The following is a 19,942-nucleotide window of genomic DNA, read 5'->3' as shown; positions in this document are numbered from 1 at the left end:
TATGTAGTATTTAATTTGATAATGTATTTAGATAAATGTGTTTTTAACCTATCAATTTTATAATTATTTGCTTAATTTGAAAAAGCTGATAAACTATTAGAATTTGATAAAAATATAAAAATAGATATGTTGTTGAATAATGCAAATAAAATTTATAAAAATACTAATTAATAATAAAAATATTAAATATATTAATTCAACATATATTAAAATATATATATATATATATAGTGAATGGATGAAAAGATGGAGGCGACAACAATGGGTTAGAGGCAATAAGCTAGGGCAATAACGATAGAAGCAGATGGAGGACAGTGCTGAACGATGGTGATGGCGATAGACATGGAAGAGGCAACGATGGAAGTTGGGTCAAGGAAAAAAGTTCTCAAGAACTTATTTGAAAAAGTTAAAGTTATGAGAAGTTTATCCAAATACTATTAAAATTGCTTATAAGGTTGATAGCATTTAAACTCTTAAATATTGTCAAACATATAAAAAAATAAGTTACATGACTTATAAACTAATTCAATAGCTTATGCTCAAACTGGTAAGTCAAACACCTTCATAGTAAAGAAGATTGGAACAACAACTTACTCTAAACGAGTCCCTTCCCATTTTGATATGTCATAAATGTATATATGTTGCACATTATTTATACTTTTGCATCTATAATATGCTTTATTAAGTTGTGTATTCATGTCTATTTATATTCTATTATTTACTCTTTATTTCGTGATCAATATAAGGAGTTGTGATATTTGGCTAACTTGATTAGTTAGTCCGCGCATTGTCAAGATTTTTAGTTTTAAAAATAATTTTAATTTAATTTTCTTATTTTAGAAAATAAAAAATTCCAAATGGTTATTTTGTACGCAAATTTGGGCCGTTTTCATGAGTGTACCCATCAAGATTAATTTTCGTGTAACGAATTTAATTATATAAAAATGTTTAATAAATTGATAAAATTACATTAAATTTTAATTATAATTATTTGATAAAATGTTTAAACTCAATTTACCGTGAAAAGGAGCCCAAATGATTTTGCAGAGAAGCCCTTAGGCTTTCTCGTAACTTCAAATAGCCCCAAACTTAGGCAGCATTTGAGGAGTCTCTGTCCCATCATGGCAGTTGACGCACCCAAATAGTTGCTCCACCGATTCGCCAAACCTTCACCAAAATCAAAAGACCGAAATCGGCCTGCGTTCTCATTCGATTTGTGCTCGTCATCTGTTTGGAGGTGGGATCAATGGGCAATACATCTTCGATGCTCACTCAGTACGACATCGAAGAGGTTCAAGAGCACTGCGATCATACGTGTACGAGCGTGTTGGCGATGTTCTTAGGGTTTTGGGTTTTTGCTTTTAGGCTGATTTGAGGTAATGGGTTTGGTTTGATTTGATTCCTGCAGTTTCTCAGCAGGAGATTGTCTCGCTGTATAAGAGGTTCTGTCAGCTTGATCGGAATGGCTGCGGCTTCATATCTGGCGATGAGTTCCTGTCCGTTCCTGAATTTGCCGTCAATCCTCTCACTCAGGTCTTGAAGTCACTCAGCTCTCTCTCTCCCTCTCTCTCTCTCTCTCTAGACACACACACACACACACACACACACACACGAGATAAGCGTATGGCATACTTTCTGAACGAATCTTGTTTTCAGGACACATAACTTTAAGCCAGAGCTTCAAATTTGAAATCTTTGCACAATCTAACACCACTTCAATAAACATATGATCATGGAAAATATTTCAAGCTTACTCCGTTATGGAAAATAGGTTACTCTTTGGTAGAAGACTAATGTATAACCATGCTTATTGTGAATTAGACTAAAATCAAGGAAAAGGTAAAAAATTCACTATGAATTTGGATTACAGGAAAAATTTTAGCTTACATTTTTGTAATTTCACAGCTGTTGCATTTTGAAGAGATGTGTTGATGAAATTATCAGGTAAGAGTGATTCATGGTGCTGATAATATTTCCTTCTCTATTCCAGAGATTGTTGAGGATGCTGGATGGATTGAATTTTAAAGAATTTGTAGCATTCTTGTCTGCATTCAGTTCTCGGGCAAGCTTCCAACAAAAAGTGGAATGTAATGGTTCTTCCTATTATATAGCTTTCTCGACTTCACATTCTAACATCCAGTATAGTTCTTTTCTTTCCTAAATTTTCTTCTCAAATTGGAGGAGGCTTTGCGAGTGTGTGAAAGCACATAATTTAGTAAACTGGATTTATCCAGGGCCCAAGTGGAGGAGCTGCACTGCCAGAAACTCCAATCATGGAGACTGGACTGTGTTCCTTTTTGAGGCAGAAGATTCATTCTCTTCTATCTCTTAGCCTTTCCACTTCTGAATATCATAATGGTACCTATTTTTCTGTAGTCATCTTCAAGGTTTATGATTCGGATGGCAATGGGAAGGTCGCATTTAATGATATGTTGGATGTTTTACGGGATTTGACTGGACAGTTTATATCTGAACGACAAAGGGAGGTTGGTTCTCTTTCTTGATTATTTTGTTTACATTTCCTTCATATGCAGAGGAATATCTTAAATATAAAATAAAATAAGATTGCATATGGGCATCTTATGCCCATTTGGTAAAAAAATGAAATTATCCTAGGCACATAAAATTCATAAAATTGAAGAGAAGAATACTGGAATGTAAATGCTAGGGGTCTAGTTCTTCCCAAGATCATTCTCTTATAGAAAAAGTAACCTCCAATCCAAGATTTGAGCAATGGTTTTATGTAATAATTTCCTATGACCACAGTTATGATGGAAATTTGTTTCATGTGTTGCTTGTATTCATCTGGAAAATCAAATGGGAACCTTTATCTCATGTCTCCATATACGAATTCATCCTCAAAAACAACTTTTCTTTTCATTATTTAGCTATGGAGCTGGACAATTATGCAGAAAAGTGGGATTTCAGTAACAGTAATTCCATCATTACTTATCAGTGTTTTCCTTCCATATAATAAAGTGCCATTGCTGCTTCAGTTAGCTTAACCGCTTTCCTAGCCTCTCAACTAAAACCGTAAAACATTAAGGCTAATCACCTTTTTAAAATAAATTAAATAATAAAAGATGAATTTTAATTGTTATCATGTTATATGAGGAGTCATGGGTGGAGAGTGGTATTGTAATGCATGGAAAGAAATCATGTCAGACAGATTCATTATCCTTTCAGATCTTGCCATTTCAGAATGCTGTATAATTTGACCAAGGTAGTTGAAAAATGTACCAGTCCTCTTTGCTGCAAAGGCTACACAACATGCTGTATGCAACTTAAAAATGATTCACAAGATGGAACCTGCTGCAACATATTCTAATTCTTGTGTCTATGTGTTTGTACAGCAAGTTCTTCTTCATGTGCTTGAGGAAGCAGGCTACACAAAGGATTCTTTGTTAGTTCCATCTGATTTTGTGAAGGTATTAAGCATAAGTATTTGGCGCAATTTTGGACAACTATTCATTACAATTATAGGGTCAAATATGACATGTAATTTGAACTGGTATTCTCTATTTTTCCTTCACTTATTTTCTTTTAAAGCACATGGTATTTTCTTTTGATTTCTCTTTTGTCATGACCCAAGGGCATAGTAGTAATTAGATAATAGTGGAATTTCTTTAGTTGTATTGTAACAACCTCCAGCTGTATTCACTTGAATAATTGGCAGCCCTATTGGTGCCAAACCTAGCTACTGGATCAGTATATGAGGCTGATCATATCTGATTCAAAAAACAACCAATTATTGAATGAAATCTGATTTTTCACTCTCTCTCAGTTTCCCTCTCTTCCTCAGTTCTGCCTATTCCCCCTCTCTCTGTTTCTGTTCTTCTCTAATTCCCTCCCATTTCTTCTGATCTCTCTCCCCAATTCCTTCCTATTATCTCCTAAACCCTAGGTTGAACCCTAGGAACGTGACATCTTTATCATATTTTATCCAACATTAAATCCTCTTGTGCAGAAGTTACATGTAGCATCATAACAGGCTTTTTCTAAAACATTTCTTTTGTATTAACTGTGTTAATAATATTTAATGTCATACACTCTACTTTTACTAGGGAGTGCTACATTATAACCACTTAGACTATATAATATTAAAGTCTTCACCCAAAAAGCAAACTGAAGTTAATTTTTTTTTTTTTTCTGTAAATAAGAAGTATATTGAACAAACCAGCACAAAAGCATCTACAACAATAACCAGGGCATGCCCTAGCTCACAATGAGAACGAGAAAACAAACTAACAACTAAAACAATCCTCTGAACCAAGGAGGAAAAGAAAACAACTATATATAATAAAAAAACAACTCCAGAGGAAGACTTCCAAATGGAATCATCAAGCAACCAATAACTCCAACACCTGATAGAGATCATTGGCTTGAAATAGCAAGTTAGAGTTGGGACCCAAGAAGAGTGCCTTGTTTTGGCCATCCAAAGTCTATTGTGGCACAGTCGACCCCAGGACACTCACCAGCACCAAACTTGGGGCTAAAGAAATTGTCAAAAAATATGACCTCCCATGGCATAAGCAGGGGACAGTCGCTCAAGGAATTGATGTAGGAGCAAATTGTCAACCCTTGGCACTGCCCCAACCAATGACTAAGGGCACACAAGTGAGATTAGGACCCAAGGAGTGTACTGGCTTTGGTCATCCAAAGATCATTTTAGTAGGCTACTTATATAGGATTCAATTGTGATGAACTCTCCATCTTTTATGCTTGTTATTTTTCTTAGACTAGAACAGAAGGTGAGCCTATCAATAGTAGGTTGCTTCTTTGTGACTAGAAGGTCATAGGTGTTATGGAATAGCCTCTTTGTTAAGTAAAGGTAAGGTTGTGTACAAAAGCAACTCTCCTCTGATTCTTGCAAGGTAGGAGGCCTCATGTACTAGGGGCACCTTTTATTTTTCCTTAAAGCTTTGCCAAGCTAGAAATTCATCTTAATATGATTATAACTCAAGCCAATGTCAAACAAAATTTAGCCTATATCAACATAATGGTGCTTCTAGGTCAGCTTTGATACCACTTGTAAGTTGTAACATCTTGATTCCACCTAAAAGTTCTTGAACAAACTTAGAGGCTTTAGGAACAACACACTCTAAGTAAAAAGGGTGAACGGTGCTTACAATTTCACACATATAACTATGTGAAACAAGACTTTGAAAATAATCCAATAGCTTTCTTGAATTAAATCTGAGAGTAGCAGAAAATATATATACAAACTGCTGCTATATCACTTTCCTAGAAAGTAGGAAAAGATTTGGTACTCTACTCCTAAAAAATAGGGATGACTATCTCCTAAAACTTAGGAGATAAAGAAGATGTAAAATACAAAAGATTATAACAATTATCTACTACTAACAAACATAAATTTAAATAATCTAAAGATAATCTTGGTTTCCAGCAGATATTATCAGCTTCTAGAGTCCTTCTCCACTTATACTTCTAACATAAATTGATCTCATCCAACACTATGTTACATTCTGCCTTTTAAATATAGAAAGTTGTCTCTAAAATCTAGGAATTTAAATTACAAATACAACATCTGATAATGAGAGAAATTTTCTCCTAATTCTTAGGAACAACTGCAGCTTTATCTTCTCCTAATTCTTAGGAACAACTGTAGCTTTATCTTCTCTTAATTCTTAAGAACATTTGTAGCTTTATCTTCTTTTATTCAACTTGATCTTTTTCCTTTTATTTCGGATTTATCCTCTTTCCACCTTGATTTCTTCCTCAACACTCCCCCTCCAGCTGGTGAATAAATATCTTTCATTCCCAGCTTGCCTCTATTAAGCTCAAAACCTTGTTTGTTCATTGCCTTGGCGAGGATATCAACTTCTTGTAGACCTGTAGGAATATACACCAGATTGATACCACTATCTTCAATCTCTTACTTGATGAAATGTCTATCAATTCTCACATGCCTCATTCGGTCATGTTGGATCAGATTGTTTACTATACTGATGGCATTGTTATTAGAATCTTACGATTCACAATTTGAATCGTACAATTCGACTCGATTCATATAGAAATCAAGTTAAATCTATAGGGTGAATCTAAAATCCCTTAGAATCGTACGATTCACGATTCGAATCGTACGATTCGGCTCGATTCATATAGAAATCGAGTTGAATTTATAGGGTGAATCGAAAATCCCTTAAAATCAACTATGAATCGGATGAATCAACCGTGAATCGCATGAATAGCACGATTCGTTCAATTCGTCCAATTTGTGCGATTTCGTCTGCATGTGCACTTTAATCAAATATTCGTTCGATTTGGCTATCTTTGAAAACAAAGAAGATGATGAAAATGATGAAGATGGTGATGCTCTTGAACTTGAAGATGAAGATGATTGATAACTAGTGAAGATTATGGACAATGGAGTTTATTAGTAACCTTATAATTGTAGGTTTTTTTTTTTTTTTTCTAACTTGTTATTTTGAAAGTGGTTTGGTTTGGTGTAATTTGAATTTAAAGCCAACATGAATATACTTTTGTCTTTTGGTATAATTTTAAACTTAGCAAATATATTTAGAAGTTTATTTATCTATTTATATTTAAAAGAATTGATCATAGTGGGCACATTATTTATTTTCTATGGATATATATTATTTATAGTTGAAATTGAGAATGTGTATCGAATCTTACGATTAGATTCAATTCTCAATTCACGATTCATAAAATAAGGATTTCGATTCTCGATTTAACAACTATGACTGATGGTGTCATGACAACACTTCCTATTAGCATTAATTTTAATTTTTTTTATCATGTTGTAATTCATAGCTTATTTTACTGCTTGGATTTACTAGTTATTGCTGTAATTTCTAAAATAGTTGTTAGTAGTTTGTTAGCCAAGGATTGCCACGTGTAAAGGGACTAGAATAGGACAAAATATATTGTTACAGCCGTTGGACAAGAGGGAATCACCTGTGGCAACAACTATCCTACTGAGTATATCACCTTCCAAGTCTCTCTTGGAACGGTAACATTGATGAATAGCAAATTCTGAATTGCTCTCTACTATCTTTCTCTCCTTTCTCTTCTAAATTCTTCTTGTTCTCTCTCTCTCTCTCTCTCTCTCTTCCTTCTCTCTGTTTTCTTCTGCAAACCGATTACATCTTCCTAATTCAACCTAAATTAGGAGTGTGATCCTATTGTCACCTCACTACCATGACAAATGGCACTTGCTATCACAATATAACCTTGTAGGTTTAGTGTTAGGTACCTTAAAGTCTTCCATAAACTTCCCTAGCCATATTATTTCACATATACCTTAAGCTATAGTTCGGTATTCTGCCTCACTACTTCTAGCTACTACACTTTGTTTCTTGTTCTTCCATGTCACAAAATTACCCTATACTTTAGTGCAATACTCAGAGGTTGATTTATTGTCTTCTAAGGAACCTACCCAATTAGCATTCACAAACCCTTGAATTCCTCGGTCTTCATTCTTTCTGAATAAAATACCCTTACCAGGGGTCTCTTTAAGGTATCTTAGGATATGGTAAGCATCATTAAGATGTTTGCTTGTGGGTGAATGCATATATTAACTCACTACACTCACTACATATGTAATATTAGGTCGTGTAAGAGATAAATAAATCAGCCTTCCCACTAACCTTTGGTATCTACTTTTATCTAGTGCTTTTTCTGTCCCATCTTCCTTAACTCTCTAGTTGGATTCCAAGGGTGTGTTGGCTGGCTTATAGCCAAGCTTACCTGTCTCCTTTAGTAGATCCAATGTGTACTTTCTTTAAGAAATGAAAATTCCCTCCTCACTCCTTGTTATGTCCATTCCTAGAAAATACCTTAGTTGTCCAAGGTCTTTAACTTCAAATGCTTACTGCAACCGACCCTTTAGTGCCTTTATTTTTTGCTGATTGTCACTTGTAGTAATAATATCATCCACATAAACTAGTAAAATAGTCTTCAGACCATTAGCAACATGTTTAGTGAACAAAGTATGATCAGAATGCCCCTATTGATACCCTAGCTGGTTTAAGGTTGTACTAAACCTTTTAAACCGCGCCTTAAGGGATTGTTTCAGCTCATGCAATGACTTCTTTAATCTGTAAACCTTTCCTTTTTCTTCAAAATTGAGAGGAATTCTCATATATATCTCTTCTTCTAGGCTTCAATTGAAAAATGCATTTTTAATATCTAACTGATGCAATTCCCAATCTAAATTAGCTGCAAGTGATAATAATACACGTATAGAATTAAGCTTTGAAATTGGTGCAAAAATCTCTTCATAATCTATACCCTCTGTTTGAGTGAAGCCTTGGGCCACTAACCTGGCCTTATATCTCTCAATATTGCCATCAAATTTGTGTTTTACTGGAAGTACCCATTTACTTCCTACCACCTTTTTGTTTTTAGGAAAACTTACCACTTCCCATGTGCCATTTTTTTTTCCAGACCTTCCATTTCCTCCATTACAACCATTTTCCAACTTAGTATTTGTAATGCCTCATTGATATTCCTAGGGATTTGCACTTTATCAACCCTAGCAGTGAATGCCCTGAAATTTGGAGACAATCGTGAATATACCAAATGGTTAGAAATAGGATACACAGTGCATGATCTCACCCCCTTTCTCCAAGCAATTGGAATATCCAAATCATATAATTCAGGCTTTGCATGCTATGTTATGTTCTCCTCCTCAATAGGCACTGCTTCAGGCATTGCCATTCCTGCCCTTTCATCCTCTTTAGGTATCGGATTTTCTTTCAGGGTTAATGAATGTCTTTGCTTTGGTTCAAGAGTCTTTCTTTTAGAGTACACCTGAAGTGGTGGCTGTGGCTGAGGATTTTGATGGGCTCGAATTTGTTGTTCTCCCATTTGATTAGTTACATAATTAGGAATAGGAGTAGAAGAGGTAACTGTAATTGTCTAAAGAAAAATACTAACATCCCTGCCATCTCTACCTTGCTCTGCACTAGGAATCTCCCTCTGCAGAAATGTGGTAGAGTAGTAATAGTGATTCTCAATAAAGGAGACATCACAAGACACAAAAAATTTCTTAGTGTTAGGGCAATAACATTTGTAGCCTTGTTGTGTGGGAGAGTGACCAACAAATACATATTTCAAAGACTTGGGATTTAATTTGGAGTGATAGTGATGAACAAATGTTGTACATCCAAATACTTTTGGGGACAATGAATTGAGCATTCGGGTAAGAAGAGGATAGGAAGCAATGAGAGTGCTCAATGGAGTTTTAAATTTGAGAACCCTAGTGGGAAGTCTATTGATGAGGTAGGCAGCAGTGAAAATGACTTCTCCCCAGTAGGAAGTAGGAACCGAGCTGGTAAATATTAGGGTTCTAGCTGATTCAAGTAAATGCCTATTCTTCCTCTTGACCACTCTATTTTGTTAAGGATTATAGGGACATGTACTCTGATGAATAATGCCATTCTCACTCAAATAGGCTTCAAATTCAGTGGAAAAATATTCCCTTCCATTATTCGATCAAAGGATATGGATTGAGGTTTGAAAAACATTGAGAATCATTTGATGGATTTTTTTGAATACTTTGTAGACTTCAGATTTTTCTTTCAACAAAAATACCCAACACACCTTGGTATGGTCATCTATAAAGGTGACAAACCAATGAATGTTAGTAAGATTTGATATTTTTGTTGGTCCCTATACATCACTATGTACTAGATAGAATGGTTTAATTGGTTGATAAGAATGAATAGGATGTGAAGTTTTTGTTTGTTTGACAAGAATGCATTGCTCACAATTGAAAGACTCATCCCTTTTATTGATAAACAAATGAGGATACAAAAGCTTTAAGTATCTAAAACTTGGAGGCCTAATCGTTTGTGCCATAATTGGATGTTAGAATCTGAGACAGCAGAAGATAAAAAGGAGTTATGTAAATTAAACAAAGTAGGAGTACCAACAACCCCCTTCACATAATATAGGCCTTCTTTTTCCTCAGCATTGCCAATCATCTTCCCCAAAATTAAGTCTTGAAATACACAATAAATTAGATGGAAAATTACTTTACAATTCATGTCTTTGGCAATCTTGCTGATTGACAATAGATTGCATCTCAATTTAGGCACAAATAGGACAGATTTCAAACACAAACCAGCTAGGTATACCGAGCCTTCTCCCTTAGCATAAGAGATGGTACCATATGCCATAGTTACCTTTATAACTCTATCACACTGTTTGTAATTAAACAATCCATGCAAGGATCTAGTCATATGGTCTAAGGCTTCGATATCCACAATCCAATCATTCATATTCAACAATTTAGAGAGATAACACTTAGGAAAATTACCTTGTTTAGCAAGAGAGGCTGTTGGGTTAGGTATTTCCACAGAATCTGATGGTTTTGTAACTCTTGTTTGGTTCAAAACCTGTTGCAACACTTCCTGATCTGAAGTTAGGTAAAATTTGTAACTTTACCTTTTTTAGCATCTACTGCATAGGCTGTTTGTGGCTTCTTTTGACCTTTCCCTTTCTAGTTTGCTGGCCTCCCATCTATTTTCCAGCAGGTTTCTCTGATGTGGTAGGGCTTGTGGCAATAATCACACCATTGTTTTTCTTTCTGAGAATCTCCACGAGTTGGTGCTTCTCTTTGTTTAGAAACAACAAGGGTTGAACCACTTTGGTTGTTAACTACTTTCTTCCGACTCTCTTCTCTGCTTACTTCAGCAAAAGCCTCCCTGATAGATGCAAAAGGTTTGGTTCCTAACAGCTGTCCTACTTTCCCTTTGCCTTTCATAACCAACAAGACTGATTGAGACCACTCCCAAAAATTGGTCCCATTGAGTTTGTGTTGAGTGATTTGAAGGGTATGGTGTTATAGAGAAATAGGGTTAGCAGTTGGAAGTAAAGATCGAGAGGTTGTAGGGAAAATAGTTGAGGCTTCACTGGTTGGCGAGGAACTAGCCATTTTGAAGCTGTTTGTGTGGAGAAAAATAGGTATGCAGTTTACCAGACCTGTGGGTCTGATACCATGAACAAACTTAGAGGCTTTAGGAACAACACTAAGTAAAAAGGGTGAACGATGCTTACAATTTCACACATATAACTATGTTACATGCTGCCTTTTAAATATAGAAAGCTATCTCTAAAATCTAGGAATTTAAATTACAAATACAACATCAGATAAGGAGAGAAATTTTCTCCAAATTTTTCTCCTAATTCTTAAGAACAGCTGTAGCTTTATCTTCTTTTATTCAACCTGATCTTCTTCCTCCTATTTCAGATTTATTCTCTTTCCACCATGATTTCTTCCTCAACAGTTCTAGCTAAAAATTAATTCTTTGGCTCTTGTGACCAAGTAATATATCCAAGAGCTCTTCAGTATGCACTAGGTAATCTGGTTTTACATGCCTTGGTGTTAATGAACGAATTCCTTCTTGAACTCTAGAGAATACAACACTTAAGGTGAATCACATGAAAGGATGTTTACAATCATTATAAATCTCATACATTATTTGAAGTGAGGAGCTAGAAAGGATTTACATCTAGTGATCCATCTAATTTTGATATTACACGAGTGCAAAGAAACTCTCTCCTATTTGTTCTATTAACATGTAAGAAAACCAGTTATTAACATAGGTAGTGGATAAATGTATAGATGTGGATTAAGGTTCAGAAGAATGGAAGACCAGATGTGGCATTTTTAGGTGAAAGAAGGTTGAGGTTCATTGGCATGTGTTGGAAGTGATGAGATGTTGGAATTTTCGAAAAGCTGTGCTGAGTATATATGTACTCTGTGTGAAAGAAGGTTGAGGTTCATTGGCAATTGTTTTAGGTGTTATTTACCCTAGTGTGGCACTCCATTTCCAACCAATGTGGATGTGACAAGTTGGTACAGTGTTAACTAGCCAAGGAAGAACAGATCTTTGATGATAACCTTTTAGTTTCTTAATTTTTTGTAAAGTTTTGATGCACATGGAAATAGTACTTCTAATGGAGATTACTTGATGTGCATGATCTTGCTAAGCTCTTCAAGAGCCGGGCTTTTGTATTCTTTTGTCATGTACTGGATCTCAAAACTGTTTCCAAGAATGGAGAGAATAGTATTTATTGGGATATTTTGCTTGTTTCTGAAATAATTAGAAGCAGGGGCGGATGTAGGGGGGGGGGGGGGGGGTGACTGGCACGGGCTTCAGCCGGTGCCAGCCCCAACTGAACAGTAATTTTACTATATATATATATATATAAATTAATGTTTAGTTGCAGGAAGGGGGGGATGGGCTGATGGTTTTATATATATATATATATATAAACCAGGCAGCCCAGCCCCCCAACTAAACATTGCTTTGCCCTCAACTAAATATTATTATATAAATTTATTTCATTAATTTTTTTAATTTCCAGCCCCTGTGCTCTAAATTCCTGGATCCGCCCCTGATTAGAAGTGTAGTTAGTGAGCAAGCTTTTCAAGCTTGTTGCTGTGGTGACAGAAACTTCTAAAGCCAAGATGAACTAGACTGCTAGGAAATATCTGCTGGACGGGGAATGTTCCCATCGGGTGAAGGAAATATGATTCTCTTTGAACTTTGAAAGCAGAGTTCATAAACTGGTGCAGGTAAGGGCTAATCACTGTGGATCATTTGGTTTATGAAAAAGAACCATAAAAGTTCCATTCTGTTATGCTTACATAGACAATAATCTCCTCAAACCACCCCCCCCCTCCCCCGGGCCCCCCAAAAAACTCCATGTAATATTCATATTGTTTGATCTTCAAACGGACACACATGCACGTGAATGAACATGCAGTATTTTATCTAGAAGAACAATACCGGTGGGTGGGGCAGGGGTAACTATGAGAAGACCTATAATCTTCCTATATGGACATTAGTTAGAAGTTTACAACGCTCAACAATTGGTTCAAAGATGGATTAGCTACATCCAGTAACCAACTATGCAAAAAGTATAGGTGCCGTTTAGTTTTAGAAAACATTTTTAGCTTTCATCTCCACTTTTACTACTAAACATATTCTAACACTTTATGTTTCAAAAAGCTATAGCATTCTTTCTCAGAAAATTTAGAAAACATCAAAAAGGATGTATATATAGTATAAAATTGAAAAATTAGAAAATTGAGTTTTCTATTTTCTATTGGGAGGTTCAATCATTGAATAGAAAATTGAAGTTGGAAAATGGAAAATGTTCTCTGCAACTGAATAGGCCCATAAATTTCTATTTTGAGCTTGACAAGTGAGACTTCTGCCCCTTCATCCTTGTACTTTGTTGTTTTATTATGTCATTGCTAGATAAGAGATTTTCTGTGCTATTGCAACATCATCCATTAGTGATTCATGTAGCATAATTGGTCGACAAAATATCATGTCATTCAGTCCTATTTGTGTGTACCTACTAGTTGAGCCTTATTTTTGAGGATTGCAATGCATGGCACAAGCTATTATCAAACCGTTTCAGGTAGAAGACTTCCGAGTACTGTCTAGAGAATATATGATTAACCACTTGCAATGTGCTGCTAAGGGAACTAGTCGTCTTTTCACTTGTCATTAAATTTGCTGTATTAATTATGACAAGATTGTTATAATTTGTATCAATTCCTAACATGAATGCTCCGTTGAATGTGCGACAACCTTTTCTTTAAATGGCATTTGAACTTCATGGCGCCTTTTATGTTTTTCAATCTTTTGTTTTGTTTGGCTCAATATTGTCTAAGAAATGATCCATGTTATCTTGCAGATTTTGGGCAATTCTGGTTTGGAGATGGAGGTTGAGGTCCCAGTAGATTAAAATGAGGGTAATGATTTGAGTCATGATCTCTACAATATCTAAGCTCCGGAGCACCTGTATTGTTTCTGAATTGATGCCTGTTTACAAAACTTGATCCTGGTTGTGTTTGTAGTTTTCATCCTGCAATTGGGCAAATCCTTATGGCATAGGGCATCTAGTTAACCTAGTGTTCCCTTGTTAGCTAGTGATGTACAGCTTCCGCAGTTGAATTGGAGTGATGGCTGACATTTATTTCATAGCTACATATCACACTGATACTGCTTCTTCTTATGCTATTTTTGTGTTCTAAATTTTCTTTTTATACATATTGCTCCTTTCTAAAGAGAAGATCATGAGCTTGAGTTGCACTTTTCAAAAAGTAACGGGTAAATTTAGGTACAACTACAATTTTCCACTACCCCTTTACAAAGCAGGGAATCCTGAGAATTGAGAACAACCATCTTATGGCTACATATTATGAGAGTGAGTTTTAATAGCAACGATAAAATAAATATCTTAGAGGTGAAAAGTTACTATTTACAATTACTTTAACTTTTTCTTTGTAAAATAAGAGTATAAAAATAACTCTTTTCCTCCCCAAAAAGAGAGACCTAAATCTTCAGTTTGAAATTGAATTAGATGAGATACGTGTCTAGAAAATTGTAGGCAGCCTTGCCCGTGATGTGATGATCAGATTGAGATGGTGCTGGGAAGGCCCATGCTTGCTGGCCCATCCAGGCCAAAAGTCTAGCCGTTGGGGTCTTCTGCCATAATGGCTCTTTCATTTTCAAATTTAAAGTTAATTAAAGAGGCTCCTTAATTATTAATCAGGCCCCACATTTGATGATCGTGGTTGCTTAATGCCTAATGCTTTCGAGAAAGTATAATCTTATCAAGTCATTCTCACGAAAATTTAAAGATCCTCTTTAATTCTTAATTTGGCCTCACAAAATTTATTGATAATTATCTAATACAAATTTTCGCCAAGCGAGGAAATGTGTTTTGAATTTACCATTTAGCCTCCCTTCAATGTAATTTAAATAATATATTTCTAAACTAATTTCAAAATTTAAGTTTAAGAAATGTATTTCAAAATAATTTATCCAAATAAATAATAACACTCATATAGAGCAACGAGTGTGATTTTGTGAATCCATTTTAATAGAGGTGAATGTTAGCCCCCATCAATTTGGGGGTAAAAAAAATCATTGGGAGGCCCCCAAGTTGTTTCTCTCTCTCCCATTCTTTTACTTTTGTCGCTTTTCTCTTGTTATTGTATCCTCCCTCTTTGTTGCTATCTCTTCTTTCGTTGTTTTTTTTTTTTTTTTTTTGCGATAAGGGAAAATGTAGTAGTAGTTGACTAAGTGAGGTGGTGATGAGAAACTTGTTGAAAAAAAAAATAAGAGAAAAAGGAGAAAAGAGAGACGACAACCTCACAAAATTAACTAACGAGATGAAGTTCATCGGGATGCATAATTGCACTTTCATACACACATAAGTTTACTTAATGAATGTGACTTGTAAATTATTATATACACATATACAGATAGTAGGCTTAGTCAATGTATATTAAAAAGTAGTGATTACAAATTTTTATTTTATAAAGAAAATTATAATTATATATTTATATATAGATAACATTCCATTTGCTTTATATATATATCTATTGTTTCATGTGTAGAGTCATTTTTTTTTATTTTTTGTAATAAGGGAAATTACAGAGATAATTGACTAGACGAGATGGTGATGAGAAACTTGTTGAAAAAGAAAAAAAAATGAGAGAAAGATAAGAAGAGAAAGATGATGATCTCGCAAAATTAACTAATGAGGTGATGTTCACTCGAGGTGCACAATTGTGCTCTCACATACACATAAATTTACTTAATGAATTTGACTTTAATGAATGCGACTTGCATAGATAATGAGCTTAGTCAATGTATATTAAAAAAAGAGTGATTACAAGTTTTTATTTAATAAAAAAATTATAATTATATATCTATACATTATATAACATTCCATTTGCATTATATATACAGATATATGTATATCAATCGTTTTAGGTGTAGAGTTCAAAAAAGTCAAAGGTGAATGAAAGCTCCTGGCAAAATCAACTCCTTCCAATGTGGGTGCGTCTTCTCCCAAATGTCACCTTCTTTCCCTTCTTCTCTTCAGATCAAACTTCCTTTCCTTTTGCCAAAAGACAAAGCAACAAACCGTTGCAGAGACATACCCTCGTCCAAGATTTAATTTCTTGTCCGTTTTAGCACTGCTTAAGGAAAGCCCACAAAAAAGAAAACAAAAAAAAAGAAAGAAAGAAAGAAAGAAAAGGGTTGCTATGCTATCTCTTGGAGAAAAAGAGAAAATGATTCGGGTATCATTTGATTTTGGCATTTTACATTTTCCTTTTCCTTTGTTTGGTTGGTGTTCTTCGTCTGAGCATTTGCAGAAAGCATAGTTGCTTCCCTTCTAGGGTTCTTGTTATTTTTTGTGCACTGAAACAGAAAATATTTGGCTGATAGTGGTTGATTCTTGCTTTTTGGACAAATTGTTCAATAGGGTTTTGTTGTCTGGATCAGTTTAGCTCCATCTCTAACTTTTCAGGTAAGGTTCTACATTCTAGTCTGCTTTTTTCAGAGTTTATAGGTCTAATTTTTGTACGTTATTGAATGAAAATCTGTTCATAAATTACTGATCTCTCTCTTACTGCAGATTTTAGTTTTTCTCAATTTTGATATTGGATTTTCAACTGCTGGATCTTCTCAGAGATTTCAAATGTCATGATCTGTAAAGAAGGGAGAAGTATGATTCTCAATCTGGAGATCTTGACTCTATTGATAATTTGATGTGGGCAATCATATACTGAAATCATCTTATTACGGGTTTGTAACATGTTAAGCAGATGATTATACAAAGAAACTCAAAAATTCGGAGGAGAAAGAATGCAGAGAATTTGCGTGTTTCAACGAGATGCTCAAGCCCATAGAATAAAGGTTTGATGTGACATATAAGAGTCTTTATCAATAGGAATATTTGTGAGCTAGAATTCTGACCCATATAGTGGAATCTTGATATGTTGCTGTTGTTGAACTGAAAAATAGGGTCAAAAACAACAATTAAATCGATGGAACTCCTAACTCTGTATGATGCATACAGATTGTAGCTCCATATGCTTAGCCTTCCCTAGCTCCACTCAATTTCACTCGGCTCGGACAATTAGCCTTTTGCCTAGTGATATGACTCCCGAATATTAACACATTTCACATCATATAATCAGTAAATAGCTTGCAGATCACGTCTAACTGTGGCCAATTGCTGCGTGTCATTCAAGATTTTATTAGAAGACATTATTTTTTTTTGGGTTTGGATTTTGAATCTTCATGAAAATGTGAAGTGGGGATGATATTTCTTCTTGTGTGTATCAGTAACTCTTGTTTCTATCTTTCCAGCTTTGGTTGCTTCCACTGCCAAACCGATGACCAATTGCAGAAAGTAGAACTATTTTGGGGAATGTCGGAAAGTGAGATCAGGGATCTAAAAGAAGCACTTTGCGCGCAGCAGCAACTTCTGCAAAAGCTATACAATGAGTTGGAAATGGAAAGAGAAGCCTCGGCTTCAGCAGCTAGTGAAGCTCTGTCAATGATATTACGATTGCAGGGAGAAAAGGCTGTATTGAAGATGGAATCGAATCAATACAAGAGATTGGCAGAAGAAAAGATGTGTCATGCAGAGGAAGCTCTAGAAATTTTTCAAGATCTCATCTACCAGAGGGAAATGGAGGTTGCTTCCTTGGATTACCAAGTTGAGGCTTACCGGTACAAACTACTAAGCTTGGGCTGTGATGATATAGGTGTTTTTGAAACAAAATTTCCTGAGAATTTGCTGCTAAGAAATGAAAACTTAGCTGTAGATACGAGTACTCAACGGATAGAGAGAAGGCGTTCTATGCCGCCTATTCAATTAAAATTCTCGTATCAAAAGAAGGGTGCTCTAGAAAAAGAACTCACTCCAAGCCCAGATGCGTCTTCGAAGATAATGGAGGAAAATATGAAGTATGAACTTGACCCTCAGAGTTCTGTCGAGAAAAAGTTGGACAATTCTGCCGTTCCAGACATTAATACGTATTGGGAACAGATCAGAAAGTTAGATGAACGGGTGAGGGAGATTAAAGGAGTTAAGCCTAGGTCTCCCTCATTAGTTTCAGAGATCAACACAGACTTGTTCTTCGATCCAGCAAAAGGTCCCCCAAGTACTAAATCTACTCAAATTAAACATGCTGAAACCTTGCTAGAAAATGAAGCAACTGCTGATCCGTCTGCTTCTGCAAATGTGTATGATGTATTTGAAGTCCCACAAGCTCCTGAAAATGACAAGGGCTCTGGAGGACAAATGAAGCAAAAGAGCAAATTGGCCTTGGAAGGTAATGAAAGGCCTGGAAGGCCAGGTTCTTTTCCTCAGGAGGCTGTTAAATCATATTTGAAAGATGAAACTCTACGCGTGAGGAAAATTTTTTCTTCCCCCGACAAGAACACATTGGGTGGACCAAGTGAAGGGGCTGCTGTTGATTGCCATTTGGCTCTTGCTCATCCAGGAATTGGAATTGCCAAATCTCACCCCAAGTTTCAACAGCTTAAGAGGTCAGAGATAATGGAGGTTGAGAGTGGTGCTGCCAGACAAGGAACTTCTAACAGTGAAGAACTGAAATTGTTGAAGGAGATACAGCATCAACTCAATTCGATAGAGTCTGAGATAAGGAGTTGGAAAACTAAGAAGTCCCCTCCATCGAATGAGTTGCCCCTAGTTTCTCTCACCGAGGTATGTCTTTTGGCTACTTCCTTTTCTTCTAGCATTCGTCATTCAGGCCCCCATTCCCCACATCTTTCTGTATCCTAGCGGGTGCAAATTTACATATTAGTTCGAACTTCTTTAGGTAATTAATAACAATGTTACGATTATTGTGGACAGGCAATGCTACATTTTTGGCTATGATCCAGCTTTTGAGAAAACCCATACTAACTCAAACAACCGTATATCATTCTTGTCTTTCGTGTGATTTGCCGTGAGCGTGCTGCTACTTATCAAAGCTGCGAAAGTATGTCTGTAAATGATTGTGCCTAGTGTGATATATTGGTTCTCTACTAGGAATGGCAATGGGAAAGAGCCATGCAAGATTGAGTTTTTTGATTTAATTTGAGATTGTATATTTCTGTACATAAAGTAACAGAAGGCCTGTCTTCGTTGAATCTTGTATGTGATTCTTTGTATTTAGAGCTTTTGGTGTCCATAAATGGAGTTTCTCAGTTGAATGATTTCAACTAAATAGCAGACTGCATCTTATTCACCACCCTGCTCGAATTTGAACAGTTTCTTTCTTTCATTTTTTTGTTAATCGAATCTAAACAGTTTATGTTCACAAAGAGAGAGAGAGCAGGAGGAGGAGGTAAAGAAGGTATCTGAAGGTGGCAGATTGCTGAAGCTGTAGGTTCTTATTTTTTCTTTTTTGTTTTTAATTTGATTAAATTTATCTGTAATAACTTAATTAAAGCAGTGTCTAAGAAAAAAAATTAAACCACCTCTAAAAGTATTTTTAAATTATAAGGAGTTTTGGTATAAAAAATCGAAATCATATAAAATTCACATACAATTTATTTAAAAAAAACCACTTTTCACTTAGACACTCATTAATTATGTATCAAACACATGTCAAAAGTAAGAAGCTAATTTGGATTGGTTTTGTGTTGTTTAAAATTTTTTAAATATAATTTGTTTAGTAAATTTTAAGGTTATAGTTTATAATTAAATAGCTTTGGTTGGTAATTTATGTTAGAAATGAATTGAAACCAAGTTATAAACCATAATGTTTGATTAATATAAATATATAATATTTACCTAAAAATATTATTTAAAGCAAAAAAAAAACAAAAATGTTAGTGATATTGTTTTTACCTAAAAAGATTAGGTTAGATTTAAATAAATACAAAGGATGATTTAAAATTTTATATTATTGAAAGGCATATCATATGCACTTGTTCTTATTGAGAAAATCATTGAAGTATAATTGTATTTCTGTGCTTGTTTTGATAATTTTAACATCAGAATTAAATAAAATAAACATTAAATTTAAATATACACCCAAATAATAGTCAATTGAAATGTAGGGAAAACATGGCGGAATGCAACCAAATGCAATAAACTACAAAAATATAGGAAA

At 35.0% G+C, this 19,942-nt stretch overlaps 2 protein-coding genes across 5 annotated transcripts; both read left to right on the top strand.

Moving 5' to 3' along the window:
• Window positions 1-1,105: 1,105 nt before the first annotated feature.
• Window positions 1,106-14,030, top strand: LOC127806917 (uncharacterized). Its single transcript, XM_052344515.1, has 6 exons — window positions 1,106-1,316; window positions 1,409-1,533; window positions 1,991-2,087; window positions 2,377-2,486; window positions 3,354-3,428; window positions 13,705-14,030. The coding sequence occupies exons 1-6, from the start codon at window positions 1,247-1,249 to the stop codon at window positions 13,753-13,755; spliced, it is 528 nt and encodes a 175-aa protein (XP_052200475.1). The 5' UTR covers window positions 1,106-1,246; the 3' UTR covers window positions 13,756-14,030.
• A 1,763-nt stretch (window positions 14,031-15,793) lies between these two features.
• LOC127805761 (uncharacterized) lies at window positions 15,794-19,088 on the top strand. Of its 4 annotated transcripts, none has more exons than XM_052342525.1 (6): window positions 15,794-16,105; window positions 16,291-16,335; window positions 16,444-16,533; window positions 16,634-16,724; window positions 17,181-18,546; window positions 18,697-19,088. In XM_052342525.1, exons 5-6 carry the CDS (start codon window positions 17,242-17,244, stop codon window positions 18,718-18,720), a joined length of 1,329 nt encoding a protein of 442 aa, XP_052198485.1. In that variant the 5' UTR covers window positions 15,794-16,105; window positions 16,291-16,335; window positions 16,444-16,533; window positions 16,634-16,724; window positions 17,181-17,241; the 3' UTR covers window positions 18,721-19,088. The 4 variants fall into 4 exon arrangements, with proteins under 4 accessions (XP_052198485.1, XP_052198486.1, XP_052198487.1 ...); XM_052342526.1 differs by having other exon boundaries at window positions 16,631-16,724; XM_052342527.1 differs by having other exon boundaries at window positions 16,254-16,335.
• The last annotated feature ends 854 nt before the right edge of the window (window positions 19,089-19,942 follow it).

This window comes from Diospyros lotus, chromosome 7 (genome assembly GCF_014633365.1).
Source record: "Diospyros lotus cultivar Yz01 chromosome 7, ASM1463336v1, whole genome shotgun sequence".
NCBI lineage: Eukaryota > Viridiplantae > Streptophyta > Magnoliopsida > Ericales > Ebenaceae > Diospyros > Diospyros lotus.
The sequence above is the reverse complement of the archived record's forward strand: the minus strand, read 5'-3'. Positions and strand labels throughout refer to the sequence as shown.

Bases quoted from the DNA above. Each gene is read 5' to 3' on its own strand.
- LOC127806917 (XM_052344515.1), top strand. From the start codon at position 1,247: ATGGGCAATACATCTTCGATGCTCACTCAGTACGACATCGAAGAGGTT. The intron at 2,088-2,376 runs GTAATGGTTCTT...ATTTTTCTGTAG, and splicing joins CTTCCAACAAAAAGTGGAAT to TCATCTTCAAGGTTTATGAT. The intron at 2,487-3,353 runs GTTGGTTCTCTT...GTGTTTGTACAG, and splicing joins TATCTGAACGACAAAGGGAG to CAAGTTCTTCTTCATGTGCT.
- LOC127805761 (XM_052342524.1), top strand. From the start codon at position 17,131: ATGATATTTCTTCTTGTGTGTATCAGTAACTCTTGTTTCTATCTTTCC. The intron at 18,547-18,696 runs GTATGTCTTTTG...TATTGTGGACAG, and splicing joins CCCTAGTTTCTCTCACCGAG to GCAATGCTACATTTTTGGCT.